This window comes from Nelumbo nucifera, chromosome 6 (genome assembly GCF_055504915.1).
Source record: "Nelumbo nucifera cultivar China Antique chromosome 6, China Antique-T2T, whole genome shotgun sequence".
Classification (NCBI taxonomy): Eukaryota; Viridiplantae; Streptophyta; class Magnoliopsida; order Proteales; family Nelumbonaceae; genus Nelumbo; species Nelumbo nucifera.
Window position 1 is genome coordinate 29,240,856 of NC_142654.1, and position 16,014 is coordinate 29,256,869.

General features: G+C 37.7%; 1 protein-coding gene across 2 annotated transcripts in view; it reads left to right on the top strand.

The window, feature by feature from the left end:
- Positions 1-6,821: 6,821 nt before the first annotated feature.
- The window catches only part of LOC104598493 (O-fucosyltransferase 29-like), a 62,114-nt gene continuing 52,921 nt past the window's right edge, over positions 6,822-16,014 (top strand). Inside the window, exons 1-3 of one of the 2 annotated variants that reach the window (XM_088889666.1) lie at positions 6,822-7,075; positions 7,452-7,816; positions 9,692-9,782. In XM_088889666.1, the coding sequence (XP_088745792.1) occupies positions 7,568-7,816; positions 9,692-9,782 (340 nt within the window). In that variant the 5' untranslated portion in view covers positions 6,822-7,075; positions 7,452-7,567. The other variant, XM_088889665.1, reaches the window with a different exon arrangement.

Here is a 16,014-nt window from a genome sequence, read left to right on the forward strand (position 1 = left end):
TTAACTTATAGACTGAGGGATGTGGTACCTCTTGGCTAAGGACTTCACCTGGTCAACGTCTAGGATACTGTCATGCTCCGAGTGCGGCAAACGTTGTATGTGCACACCTCGGGTGGCATAATCGGTCACCGTTCTCGGTCTCAGCTTGGGAACTGGTTCCCCCTGAACCACCAAGGGGGATCCCTCGGCCTTCGTAGGCATCACGGATCCGACACTCTCATGGGGAGACTCTTCGTCCCTTCGGCCGTACTCGGCATCACCGGGGCGATCCTCTCCCTCAACACTTCGACCTCGCGACGCAGGGCCGAGATCTCAGCAACCGACAGAACTTGGCTGGAGCCGATAGGCGAAGGGTTCAGAATGAGCTCGCTCCCGAGGAATTTGGAAGTTCATAGCATTCTGGGCTGGAATCATAGTAAGACATGGTGAAACGTTTACCTAGGACGAGGACGATGATGAAGAAGTTCTAAAGATGAGAGCTAAAGTCGATGGCTCTAGGAAGCAAGGGTCTTGAAGGCGAATGCACTCAGGAGCAAATGTGGGGGAAAATGGCGACTAAGGCCCCTGTTTATAGAAAAATGGACGGCCCAGATCGTGCCCAATCCAACAGCCATGTAGCAATCGCCTCCACGGCCTCGTCTGCACGTCGGCACGTGTCTCTCACCTTGGGAAGACGAAGCGACGCCAAGCGAACCAACCGGCCGACTCACTATGACCCGTTGGCTCGACCAATTAGGCTGGCCCAGTGACAACATAACCCGGTTCACCCATAACTCATCTCCTCCGTGACCGCTTGGTGAAGACGAGCTTCACCCACGGGCGATCGAGTCACCAACTTGGGCGCCCAAGGCGCCCAACTGAAGGTCCTCGCAGCCGAGGTCGAGGTAGCAATGAATTTGCTTCGCATCAGCACTGGAACAAGACAATGGGGCAAGACCTCTTCCTCACCCACCTACCAAGGACAACCTCAAAGTCGAAACCAAGGCCTCCCCATGGGAGAAGCCTCGCGGCTCACCCTAGAGAGGGGGAGAAGCAAAGTCAAAATGACGCCACCATAGGCCACGTCACGCTTAGAAACCCAACAATGTTGCCTAACACCATTGGTACACTCCCTTCAGCCAAAGCCGAGGCCCTCGCCCCGGACCTCCACCACGGCCTCAAGAGTGGGGGCAAATGATGTAGCGTGTTTGGTTCATCCAATCGCAACCCTACACGTGTCCCAGGGTGCACATCAGGCCGAGACCAATCAGAGCTTGTTCATGCCCTGTTTCAGCGGGCCTCACGGAACCAATGGCATGAGGTCACATGGCGGCCTAGGATGTCCGCGTTCCCCACGTACGGATTCCATCTTGACTGTCTGGGCTCCATAGCCCCTAGTTGACCTCAAGTATAAATAGGAGGTGACCCCCTCCAGGTAAAGGATCTGAAACTCAAGCTCTCTCACCAATCTCTAAGATTACCTGTTTCCCTGTGGCCTCGTCTGGGTGCCCCTCGTCCTCCTGATACCTCATTACCAACTTGATCATCGGAGTCCTCACCTTGGGTCTCCACCCGAGGCCTTTGACCCCTCAACCTTACCTCGACTCAGGAAGTGAATTTACAATGTTGACCTCGGCCAATCCGAGCATCAACAGTAACCAATAGATAGAAAAAGGGAAAGGTGTGGCATGGGTAAATAAAAAGTAGGGATCTATATTATTCCAACCTATTCAAACTCAAACTCTTAGACTCTATCTAGGACTCTATGTAGTCTATCTTAGTCCATCTCAAACTCTATCATAACATAACAAATTCTATCTTACTGAGAACTCCTAATCATCCTTATCATAACAACCCATACATCAAGTCTTATTTCAATTCCCTAACACGTTGCAAGCAGCGGTCACACAACAAATTTGCAGTACAGACAACAGCCATGCTACAACCACAAGTCGTGTTACAGACAACAACTGCATGATTACAAAGCAACTTCAATTATTTCTCTCAACGGGCTTCGACGGTTGGAGAAAAGGCATGTATGGGGTTCGAGCGAAATATTGAAAGTGGATGTGGAGGGGTTTTTCGTTGCTACAAGTTGCAGCAACGACAGTGATGAAATAGGGGTGAGAGGGAGAGAGAACGAAGGGGACAGCGAGAGGGAGATCGGGTGTGAATGCAAGGGACAGGGATGTGGAGAGAGAGAGAGAGAGGCTAGTGTTGTATTAGGCTTTGAAAGTTAAAACTAATACAAGTACAGGGTAGCCCTCAACTCACATCTGCATCTATTCAAAGCTTTTCCTCGATCTATCTTTGCCACATAATTAGAGGAGTATTTATGACACTGTCATGCGAAAGATAAGCCTCAACAAAATGCCAAAAGTTTTATTTTAAAAATTTAAAGAATAATGATAAGCAAAATAGCCATTTTAATCATTCTGTAAACGGACACTATCAGTAAAGAATATTTAGTCAATTGTCAAAAACAGTAGGAGTATTTTAAGACATTTCAGTATAATTAGTCAATTTCCTAAACCTTAAGGGTGGTTTAAGAAATTTGCTCATAATATATTATAAAGTATCACGTGTGTTATTTTTATGAATATATTAACTAGGTTTATTAAATTACACAAGCTTTACTAAACGAAATTGACGAAAAATGTGACTTTTTCAATGATTTTTACACATGAAAAAATTTACATCACTTTCCTCAGGATTTCAAATTAACCATCAATACATGGTCCTAACAACATTCAAACTAGACTTGCAGCTATATATTGGGAACATCTGCATTAGCTTGTTGGGACAACCTTGATGGCATTTGTTGGTAGCAGATCCCAACCGTTCTCTTAAAAGGTTAGGAAGTTAAGAGGATGAGAAAAATAAGATAAATATTTATCGATGTTGTAAATAAGAAGTCATAAACACTTCAAAGAACATTGTATTCAAATTTTCTCTTGTTTTTATTTTGTAGCGATTGAGGGGAAGGAGGGTTGTAACTCATTAACTTGTGTTGTTTCTAACTTTCCATAGATATTTTAAAAATTCGACCCGGAAATTTTTTTTTTCTTGGTGAATGTTTGATCAATTGGATTGAATAGGTCAGATCACAACATCATCATTCAAAGTAACTACTCGTTGTCTAGTCCATACGTGACATAAAACCAAAGATTAAGCGTGAAAAATTTTGATCAGATTAAATCCACACGATTCATCATTAGAGTTTGAATATGTTCAAACACCCTTCCAACATGATTGGAAATCCTACATCTAATTAGATACTAAATTAGCAGGGACCCGTGAGATGTACGAACTTTGTTAAGTGAAAGTTAAACAATAGAAATATATAATTGTTTTATATTTTAAATTTTTAATAATCAATCCAATCGAATTCAACCCAAGTTTGTTGGTTTTCTAGTATTTCTGATTAGCTTTGGTTTAGCAATTTTCCAATTTGACCAAGTTAGGTTAGTTTCGATTTGACCATTTGTAAACCGATCAAAATTACACCAACTCGACCATATATATATATTAATATTTGATATTTTAAATATCAATTTTAATGCGAAAAAGTGGGAAAAATCTCATATTTCTTAGTCTAAAATATTTTATATCATCAGTTTATTTTTTAATAATGCCACTGTAATTTATTAAATTTAAACTTACTTTCAAGTTTAAATCTTTTAAACAAACAAACCAAATTGAAAATAGACCCAAACTGGTACAACTCGAGTTGGCGGGTTTGCACTAATGGGCAATTGGTTTTGGGTGACAAACTCTTGACCTAACCAGGTCGATTTGGTAGGCGAAACAGCCTAAAACCAAACTGAACCAATCCTTGAACACTCCTAATTTTAGCTAAATTAATAGTCTAATCTCTAATAAATAACAATAGTTTAATATTCAATAATTATTGGAAATTTATAGAAAAATATACAATTATTGAAAATAAATTGATAATAAAAAAATAGATATATAATAAAAATACAATAATTACAAAAATGCAATAAATACTGAAAATATATTAAATTAGTCAATAAATAGTGTAATTTCAAATAATAGTTTAATCTCTAATAAATATTAATCAATAGATTATAAAAATGCATAATTACTAAAAATAAATTTGATAACAAAAATACAATAAATTAAATTTCAAAAGTTAAATAGTAGTTGTTTAATCTCCAAAAATTATTGACAAATTATTATTAAATAACAAAACAAAAATAGATTTATAAACAATTATTGAAACCATGTTTATCCAAAAATATAATAAATAATTAATGAAAATAAAATAAATATTAATTTTAGTATATATATATATAATGAATATACAATATTATTGTAAACTTATTACTAAAAAACACTCCTAAAACTATACCAACGGGCCATTGTAGTCGCACATTAGGAATATCTCCTTTGTCATTTATAGGAAGATATTCTCAATATACAGTTGTAATAACTAGTTGAAACTTGTTGGCACCATGTATTGGTAGTCGATCCAAACTCGGATCTAGTTTTATAGTGAGTTAGTAAGGTGCCAATTGGATGTTGGTAAGGCTTACTATTGATTGTAGCCAAGACTTCAGGATTTCACATTGCACCTAGCACAACATGCCCCACAGACACCCCACAATACATCCAACATTGTATTGGAAACATCTCCCAATAACAACTATGGGAGATGTTCCCAATGCAGGCTTGGATGTACATGTGGAATGTGTTTTGTGGGGTAAAGATTCAAACTACAACCGGAGATCAAATCTCACCTGTTCTAGAGATGGGGGCTATCACCTGTTTTAGGGGATGGGCTACCCTATCATGGCCCATGGAGTTAAAAAACACAAACTATATGGTTTTAATTTAATGGTGAGACTAGAGAATGACCCTGTATACTAAGTACGGGGTAACTAAATGTGTGTATAATTTAGGGCCTATTCGTTTTCTCTTAATTCTTATCTCTTAAGAGGAATATTTTAACTTTAAGAAAAGAATTGTTGTTTGTTTCATTTTCTACAACTTTTTGTTTTCCTTTTATACAAGTAAAATAATACAAAATACAAGGTTTTGCACTCTACATAATTGCATTTGTATTCCTTCCAAACGGAGCCTAAGGTGCAATCATACAACATTTTGTTTTACAACGATACTCCAAAAAGACAAGAAAAAACTCTCATATATGGGGTCAAAATGGATAATTGATAATTTTCATAATTCATAATAACATTCTCTGCATTCAAAGTTTAGAGGAAAGAAAAGTTCACTAATACCAATATACCTCTTAGGGGGCGTTCTTTTTTTTCGGATTTTGAGAGGGGGGAAAGTTGGTTAATGGGATTTTGGTTCCCATTGACCAAGAATCCCATGTTTTTTTTATTTTTTTCCAGATTTATGTGGGGACCAAGAAAAGTTTATTTTCCTGGGTATCACTTATCCAAGTAAGTGATACCATTCTCCTAGGTGGGTAAATAACTTTTTCCATCTAAGGGGAAAGTTGACAACACTTGAATGGGACAAACATGCCCTTTTTAATAATGGGTCTTTATGGTTAAAATTGTCATTGCCTTATTTACATGAGAAATAAAATAACATGGGTAAATGCACTTAAAGTGTTTCCCAATAAAAAACTTACCCAGGTAAATGCACTTACCCGAGTAAGTAACTTACCAAAAAGCAAACGGGGCCATATGCAATTATTATACTTCCAAATGTCAGATTTTAGAGAAAATGAATTGACCCTTAGTTTGGAGTTTACTATTTAATTATAAAAAATTAAAAAAAAACTAATATGGGTCTTGCATATTTGTAATTGGCAATCTATTCTGACTTATTTTATTTGAAACCCACTATTAATTTATGTTTTTTTTTAATTTGATTTAAGATGTTAAATGAGATCTCATTGGTAAACAATAACCCACTTTATTTGGTATTTTCTATTTATCTAATAAATCTATGTTGAGTTATTTATTTTAAAAGTTAAATTATGTCACTTTAGATCTCCTGCCTGCGATAACTCTGCTTGTATGGGCAGGAGACCCGGACTCAAATTGTGTTGCTTCCTAAAAGTTAAATTATGTCACTTTAGATCTCCTGCCCGTGATAACTCTGCTTGTATGGTCAGGAGACCCGGACTCAAATTGTGTTGCTTCCTAAAAGTTAAATCAAGTATGTAATTAATAAATTAAAGTATTTTCTTTTTTTAAAAAATCATTTAAAACAAACATAGGTTTATGGTAATCTTTTAATAGGTCCCACAATTTGTATTTAATAGACTATGGATAAACATGTATTAAGCTAATAAATAACTATCTATTAAGAATGTTTAGGAGTGGAACTACCAACTTTTTGAATTCTATTTATTGAATTAATAGGATGCCACATGTCTGATTGGTGGTAATGGGCTGTGAGCTTTATTAGCAATTTCTTAGAAAATGCCACGTGTTTAGTTTTTTAGAAAAATGAGAAGGCCACATGTTTGAATGGTAGGGGGGGGGGGGGGAGGGTAGCCTGGTAATGGGCTTTATTAGCAATTTCTTAGAAAATGCCACATGTTTAGTTTTTTATAAAAATGAGAAGGCCACATGTTTGAATAGTAGGGGGGGTAGCCTGGTAGTGAGCTTTATTAGGAATTTCTCAAATTTTGTCACATGTTTAATTTTCCAGAAAATAAGAAGACCACTTGTTTGAATGGTGGTAGTAGATTGTGGGCTTTAACAACAACTTCTCAGAAAATGCCATGTGTCTAGATGTTCAGAAAAATGAGAATGCCACATGTCTGAATGATGGAGGCCGTAACTTGAAGACCTTCATTTAACATATATATATATATGTCACATCCAACTCTCGTCATGATCATCCCAGCAAGATCACATCAGCGCCCCACATGCAAATCACAACATGCATTTAGAACAATCTTTTGTACTTGTCATTGGGAGATGTTACCAATACACGGTTGGAATGTTCTATTGGGGCGCCAATGTCTAACTCCATCCTGGCCTTGTCCTAATTAACGTGGGTCGCTGATCGTTAAATCATACTACCAAATCTGCCCCTACTCTACTATTGTATTTCCACAAAATGGCGTCATAGTGGTCGCCGTTAGGTTAGTTATTTCTCTGTCCTTGTAAACCGGAAAAATATTGCCCTCTTAACCTCTCATCTTTGCCTAAAACCACTACAAACTGCACTCATCTTTCCACCCCTCTCATCTCAGCTCTCGTATTTCGAAGCAAATTATCCGATCACCCAGGAGCTCTCTATCTCTCTCTGCATTTTGGAAGGCTTTAATAAATTTGTTGCACGATTAGGGTTTCAGAAAAGTCGGATTGCCACCTCCATTCATCACCTTTAATGTCTCTTCTATGTATTAGATTCCATTCGCATAGACCTATTAATTCCAATGCTTATGAATAGATCATTCACCTCCTTCTTTAATGGTGTCCTTGAAACTATTGCTATGAACCTATCTTGTGGTCCAGGGAAAAAAGCACAGACAGCCAACAGCTTAATGGAGATCGGTCAAGATTTTGTTTCACGTCTTATTTGGAGATCTTTTTTATGGTTATTATGAAAGCGAGGCCTTGTCTGGAGCTCAATGGGCGTGCGGAGGGCGCGGCCGTGTACTCTCCAGAGATTGATGCTCTCTTCGGCTAATCTGGCTTTGTTACATTTGCAGAAACAGTTGCGCTGGAGATCACACAAGAAGCCAATCTCTCGGTCCATTCTGTGTGGTTTGATGCTTTTTACTTTAGGTTTAATTTCGCTTCTCACTGGACATTTTGCTACTGATCTCGACTGGTACTCTCAGCGTTTGATAATGACCGGTGCGCTGTACTTCAGACTGGTACGTTTCTTGAGCATTACACTCCATTACAACTTTGTCTTTGTTGTCGGGGGAGTGAATTGCAGTATTATTTCTGTCTTCATGCACGTGTGATTAAGTTGCGAGAATGTTTATATATTCTTAGAGGCACTGAACTTTGGTTGCCCTCCTTGGCTTTCAACGTAGTTGGTATTTTCCTTATCTTCTTCTATGCACATCAAGGTCAAGGTTACTTAGTCCAATTATGATTGATATCATACTTATTCAGGGTGATTGGAAGTTTTGTTTCATTGCTTTACTGGATTCCGATTTATTTATTTTCTTGCGTAGGTAAAACAAGTGAGTAATTGTAATACACGAAAATTTTGGAACATTCATAGTGGTTGGTATCCATAAGCAAATCGTTTTTTTTCATATCTCACTGGTCTGTTCCGTCTTCTAAGGTTTTTTTTGAGGGCTTCCTTGGATGTCCTTGAAACACTCTTATTTTTCTTAATTAGAAATGCATAGCATAGCCCCTGTATGTGAAGTTGTCTTCTTGTTCTTTTGTAGCATTTACCACTTAACAGATATATTATTTTTTGATAGCAAATAAAAGAAAATTTCTTTCAAATGAAGAGGAGTGCAAATGTACAATACCGTACCGTATAAGGCAATGAGCTAGCACCCAACTTCACAATGAAATGCATCTATAAAAACTAACATTTTCATATGAGTAATCACTTTACAACATCAAGACTCAGTCCAAGGATGTATCTCAAAAGCATGAATAAAAAATGGATCTATCCACCCCTCAAAAATCTGGTAGACACCAAAATCCAGTCAACAATCATTTTTCTAACTTTCATGTATGATCTATCTACGTTCCTTTTGCTATTGTTATTATCATCTATATTATTAATAACAATGTCACTATTCAATTTATTCCATTAAGTTCCATTTGCTGTTTGATATCTTTCATGAAGCCTTTCTCTCTTCTTTTCATTCATACCTCTAAATATTGTTCTCTTTATCCATTATTCTCATGAACATTGAGGCAATAAACAAGTACTTTCGATGTTTTGCTTGGGAAGGAAAAAAATGAGATTGGTTGAAAAGTTACATATTATAGATCACACACTAGATCTTTTATAATGAAAAGAATAGATAAAATACTCTACCGATTGCTGTTTGATATCTTTCATGAAGCCTTTCTCTCTTCTTTTCATTCATACCTCTAAATATTGTTCTCTTTATCCATTATTCTCATGAACATTGAGGCAATAAACAAGTACTTTCGATGTTTTGCTTGGGAAGGAAAAAAATGAGATTGGTTGAAAAGTTACATATTATAGATCACATGCTAGATCTTTTATAATGAAAAGAATAGATAAAATACTCTACCGAAGCTTTTATGTAAAAAATGAGTTAAATGGAGAAGTAAAAGAAATGGCAATATAATGTGCAATGGCATTATTTCCAAATGGAAACACGCTGTTTGGGGTTCTCAATAATAAGCAAATGTATTGTATTCATTTCCCATCTCATATATACCATTTTAGATGTTGTAGAAACACCTTATTATTTCATATCCCTGTACTTTTCCCCATTTTTCTTGAGATCTAAACTTGATTAAAATGGGTGCACTGTAATTCTTAGAATTAGTAAAATCTGTCAATGTAAAAAGCCAGAAGTTATAGTTTGAAAAAATATGTTTTTTTCCAAGCATGTAACTTGTGTATAAGAACCATATTTCCTCAAGTTCACCGTCTGATAGTTCTAGGTTCATGTTAGATCTCCCTCCTTGACAGATCAGTTCCCTGTATCTTGTGTTGATAAGAAAAGTTATGATCCCAACTTTGCTTGTTTAATTGAATTGTTATTCCTTATATAGCACTAAAGTCAAAAACTTTGCAGAAAGGGGGGCATTATGCACCAATCAATATATGGAAGTCAACATCTTCAAAGTTCTATTATGGATGTAGTAATAGAAGCTCTCATTTCACTTGTAAGTTGATTTCTTAATTTGTTTGGTTACTAATAAAGAAGTGAAATTTCTGTTCAAGCTCCCAGTAACCTCAGGTAGAATTGTGTCTAGTGAGCAGGCAACTGTTCCACCACTTCTTATTAAAAAAAAGCTATTCAAATGAGCTTTTGACATGTAATCTCTAAAAATTAAATTAAGGAAGACCCTGTTAATACTAAGTCATTATTGTGTACTCCTTCTGTTCAACTTTATTGGATGCTCTCTGCACTTATTGTGAAAATAGTCTTAGACAACCTTGTATGTAGTGTTTCTAACTTTCTATGTGTTTCTTTGGGTGTTAACCTACTTGTTTCATGCATCATTATGTTTCATGTCGTGTTATGAGAAACATAGAAAACATTATGGATGATTGTGATGGATAAGAATTCCTTAATTCATTTTGGACAACTAATAGGTGGGCTATAAGGAACTGGAGTGAATGGTCTGATAATTTTGGTCTTAGTCATTTCTTAGAGTTTTGGATTGTGAAAAAAATAAAAGAAGCAGAAAAGTTGGGCTTTATGGTTTAAGGTTATGTGACATGGGTAATACATGTGGTTAATGGTGTTAGTTTGTGTGAAAGAGAGAAGGCATGGAGAAAACCAAGAGACTTCAGATATGTTAGAGTTGATCAGTATGATCGAACCAACCTAGAAAATAAAATTTTTATTAAGTGAATGGACAAGATTGTCCTTACAAAAGAAATAAAGGTATAGTGTTGTACAAGACAGAACACTAATATACACACCTACTAGTTTACAATAAAGAAAGTAAAATTATAGAACTATCCTCCATCTTCTCTACACTCCCTCTCAAACTGATGCTGGGTAACAAGCATCAGTTTGTTCATAAGAAAATTATGTCGGGCTTTGGTCATAGCTTTGGTGAAGAGATCTACGAGCTGCAAGCCCAAGGAGACATGTGGGAGAGAGATGTGACCTGCAAGAAGAAGGCCGCGGATAAAGTGACAATCTACCTCAATATGTCTAGTATGGTCATGAAATGCTAGGTTGGATGCAATTTTGATAGAACTCATGTTGTCAGCAAACAAAGAGATGGCAAATGAGTGATCAATGTCCATATCATGAAGTAGAGCCTTGAGCCAAACTATTTCACTGCATACAGAGGACACTGCTCTATACTTTGTTTCAGTAGATGACTTGGAAACCGTTTGTTGTTTCTTGCATTTCCAAGAAATCAAAGAATCACCAAGAAAGATACACTAGCCAGTAGTAGAATGACGAGTGTTAGGGCAACCTGCCCAATCAGCATCTGCATAAGCTCGGAGCTAAGTAGAGGAAGAAGATGAGAAAAATAAGCCACGAGACATTATTCCCTTGATATAACGAATGATCTAGAGAACTGTTGAAAAATGGGGCTGACGTAGATCAGATACAAACTAACTCACAAGCTAGACAACATAAGAAATATCGGTCTAGTCATAGTCAGGTAGATAAGACCACCTACAAGCTGTCGATATAAAGCAGCATCAAGAAGGAGCTCACCCTCATCCATACTCAACTTACGGTTAAGTTCTAGAGGTGTATCCACTTGTTTGGAATTAGTTAAGTGAGCTAGTGCAACTAAATTAGAGGCATATTTTTGTTGGTTGGCAAAATAGCCTTGAGGACATCGCTGAATTTCAAGGCCAAGAAAATAGGTGACCAGCCCAAGATCTTTCATTTTGAAGGAGTTGCTGAGAAGGAGCTTCAAGTTATTAATACCGTTCACATCGTCTCTGGTGATAAGGATATCATCAACATATACCAGGAGGAGAGTCAACCATTGTGCTCGCTTGAGGGTAAAAAGAGAGTAATTTGAAGCACTTTGCTGAAAACCAGCCTCCAACACCACTGTATGGAAGCGGTCAAACCAAGCTTGTGGAGCTTGTTTAAGATCATACAATGATTTCTTTAGTTTACACACCAAAAGAGGATTATCACAGTATCTAGGAGGTGGTTTCATATAGACCGTCTCTTGTAAATGCCCATGAAGGAAATTCTTGACATCCATCTGATGAACTATCCATTGTCTAAGAGTAGTGATGGCCAAAAGTAAACGAACAATTGTCATTTCAGCCACTAGAACAAAAGTTTCATCATATATAATCCCATATTCTTGCTTGTAGCCTTGAGCAACCAAGTGGGCCTTATATCTGTTAAGAGTACCATCTAATTTGAGTTTCACTGAGTAAACCCATCGGCTACTAATGATGGAGGCATCTGGGGGAGGATAGACAAGTTCCTGGGTATCATTCTCCAATAAGTTCTGAACCTCTGTCCATGGCATCTTTCCAATGCTTAACTGGTATAGCTTGATTGTAAGACTTGGGAATGTTTGTGGAGGACAAAACATAAAAAATGAGCTATGACTAGAAAAGAAGCCATAATGGTCAGGTGGGCGAGAAATATGTGAAGATCGACACAAAGGAACAGGTGAAGGCAAGTCAACAAGATGAGAAGAGGAACTTACAGTAGTGATGGATAGAGGAGAAGAATGACCAGTCATTGGTGCTGGAGGTGGAGGCATAGTCAATGAGTGAGCTGGATGCTTCTTAAAATAAACCTAAAGTTGCTGAAGACTGAGAGGAGGAGGATCACCTACAGATCCAAAATGATGCAAAATAGAAAAGGATGGTGCAAGTAGTTTACTAATATATTCAAAGAAGGAAAGGTTCTCAGGAAAAATGACATTACAAGATATGCACAATCTACGGACTTTAGGATCATAACAGAGAAATCCCTTGTGTTCCATACTATATCCCATGAATGCACACATAGCTGATTGGGCTGTTAACTTTGTGCTTTCATGGGGAGGGAGATGGGAAAAGCAGACATAACCAAAGATACAAAGCATGGACAGATTTGGTGGACGATGAAACAAGGCCTGATAGGGAGAGGAATTTCCAAGGACAGAAGTGGGAAGAATATTAATGAGGTGTACAGTAGTGCAGATCGCCTCCACCCAAAAGGTAATGGGAACATGGGAGTCTTGTAATAAGGATCTCACTATACTAGCAATGTGATGATTCTTGCGCTCAGATACCCCATTTTGTTGAGGTGTACCTGGACAAGACCTCTGGGACTGAATGCCATGTTGTTTGAGATAGGTTTGAAACTCACCATACTCACCATCAAAGTACTCTCCCCCTGAATCTGACCTCAAGATGCTTATAGTACTTTTAAATTGGGTCATAACCATAGCATGAAAGTTCTTAAATGTGGAAAGATTTCTGATTTCTTTCAAAGAAATTAAACCCATGTGTATCTAGTACAGTCATCGATAAACAACATAAAATATCTGTGGCCCAAGCGTGAAATAATAGGAGACGACCAAACATCATTGTGAATAAGGTAAAAGGTGTAGAAGCATGTTCAGTAGAAGATGGAAAAGGCAAAACATGACTTTTACCTATGCCATAAGTACCACACATTATTACAAGAAGTAATAAACAACAAACAAGAGTCTGATGAAGCTTTCTTATTTTCAAATTCTAGGGCAAACAACCTCCCAAGCTTATGCCCCTTCCCCTTCAGCTCTCCAGTGTTCTGGTCCTGGATAACCATCACGAGTAAACAAAACATTATTGCCATCATTAACAAGTTGTCCAACAGAAATAAGACTAGTAGTCAACTTAGGCACAGAAAAGGTTTTGGGGAGATGTAAGGATGTAGACTCAAAAGTGGATAGAAATAAATCATTACAACTACATACAGGAAAATAATCACCATTAGTAGTAAAGTTCTTTAGTCTGTTATGGGCCTTTAGTTATTGGGCCTAAACCTGTTTTATTTTACTTCATTATGTCTAGGTGCCCCATCACTAATTAGGGGCATTCTAGTCTACTTCTGTAACTTCTTATTGTAAATATATATAATAGCTTCTAGGGCCGACTGAGATAGTTTGCTGCCCATTCTCAAACTTCTTCTCTTCTCTTCTCTTCTTCTTCCTCATCTGCTGCTGTACTTCAGCAAACATGGTATCAAAGCTCCACTTTCTGTTCTTTTTTCTTTTCTCTCAGTTCTGCTACTGTGAAGAAGCCCTAGGACTGATCGTAGACAACAGAAAGGTCTGTGTTTATGGTTTCTCTTGGCTATAGGGCCCAAGGGGAGTTTTTCCCAGAAGTTTATACCCTATCAGTGGTTCTGCAGCAGTTAGTAGCCATTCGGCTACTAGAGAGATCTGTGTAGAACAAATCTAGGTAGAAGGACTGAGTGGACAGTCCTAGTTGTTGTCTGGGAGATTGAACAGTTTGCAGAGGGTGGTCACAACCCAGGTTTGGCTTCCAGAAGTGGTGTTTTTTGACCTTCAAAACTGCTCTCAGCCCAGAGCTGGTTACAGAGAGTGCTTCAGTCCAGTTACAGAGGGTGTTATCAGCCTAGTAACAGCTCCAGTAAGTCTGAAATCTTGTTCCTCTTGTTGAGATTACAGCTGTGGTTACTGTAAGAGGAAGAATATGTCTTTAATATCAGGAGAAGTGACTTCTAAGGACAATAGGACTGGTGGGAGGTCTTCAAACTTGGAAAACACAAATTTGCATAACTTGCAGATCACCGGTGTGTTGTTAGATGAATACAACTTCAAAGAATGGTCAGTTGCAGCCAAACTTTTCATTACTTATCGGGAACTTATGGATTATTTAGATGGACAGAAGAAGGAACCTAAAGAGGTTGATGCTGATTACTCAATCTGGCGTAAGGAAAATGCTACTGTTATGTGCTGGCTGCTTGCCTCAATGACTCCAAGAGTGGCTAGGACTGTTCAGCACTTCCCTACTGCCTCAAAGATTTGGGAGGTGTCTAAAACCTATGGACACCGGAAGAACAATGCAAGAATTTATAGGCTAACCCAAGATATTGTTGCATTGAGACAAGGGATATGTTTGTTGCAACTTACCTTGCAACTTTAGAAGGACTATGGGAAGAACTTGACCACCACCTTGTACTTGATTGGGAAGATACAAGAGATAAGGAGAGACATGATAAACAAATTGAAGAAGGCAAAGCTTTTAAGTTCTTGGCTGGCCTAGACCCGATGTATAGGGCTATTCATAACAAGACCCAAGCCAACCAAACTGACCAACCCGGTCCGATCCAACCCAAGTCGGCCAGTTTTTCTTCAGCATTGGTCGGTTTCGGGTTACAAAAAAACATAAACCGATGGTTGTGAAAACCGAAACCGAACCGACTTAGATATATATTATATATATAATATATTTCAGATATATTATATATATATCTGATATATTTCAGTTTTAATATATATATATATATATTTCAGTTTTAATATATATTTTAGATATATATATATATATATATATATATATATTTGGGGAAAAATATATATATATATATATATCAGCTTTATTTCGGAAATATACATATTATATATAAAATTTCTGATATATAAAATTTCAGCTTTAATCCATCAAATCATTTTTAATTTCCAGGCATCCAGCCTTTGCTTCTTAGACTTGAATCCTTTACCGTTCGCATCGAGAGAATCATTCACAAAACCGACCCAAATCGACCCAAACCGACCCAAACCGGCTCAAACCGACTAGGTCGGTTTTGGTTTCATTTTTGGTTCCATCAAATCATTTTTAATTTCCAGGCATCCAGCCTTTGCTTCTTAGACTTGAATCCTTTACCGTTCGCACCGAGAGAATCATTCACAAAACCGACCCAAATTGACCTAAACCGACTAGGTCGGTTTTGGTTTCATTTCTAGGTAAACCGACCAAGTCGGGTCGGTTGGAAAAACACCAGTAAACCGACCCAACCCGACCTGTGAACAGCCCTACCGATGTATGAGAGCATAAGATCCAAAATCTTGGGAGGGGATGAAATTCTAGATTTACATCATGTTTACTATCTTGTAAGGAATGAAGAGGTTAGAAGGAAAGAGGTGCAAGTTGACACCCAAGTACAGCCTATTGAGCATTCAACCTTGATTTCTTCAACCTAAAAAGGGGGCAAGCGTTCAGACAAGAGGCATCTCAAGTGCTCTCACTGTGGAGGTGACATACATTTGAAAGAGACTTGTTGGATTCTTTATCCTCACCTGAAACCAACTGCATTAAGGAAAGACAAGAAGCCTCAGAAGAGTCAAACAACAAGTGGGAATGTTGTCATAAGTAACAATGGTGAATGCCCAAAGAACACACCTACAGTTGCACCTCCTCCTATGGGACAAACTACTAATTTCTGCACAT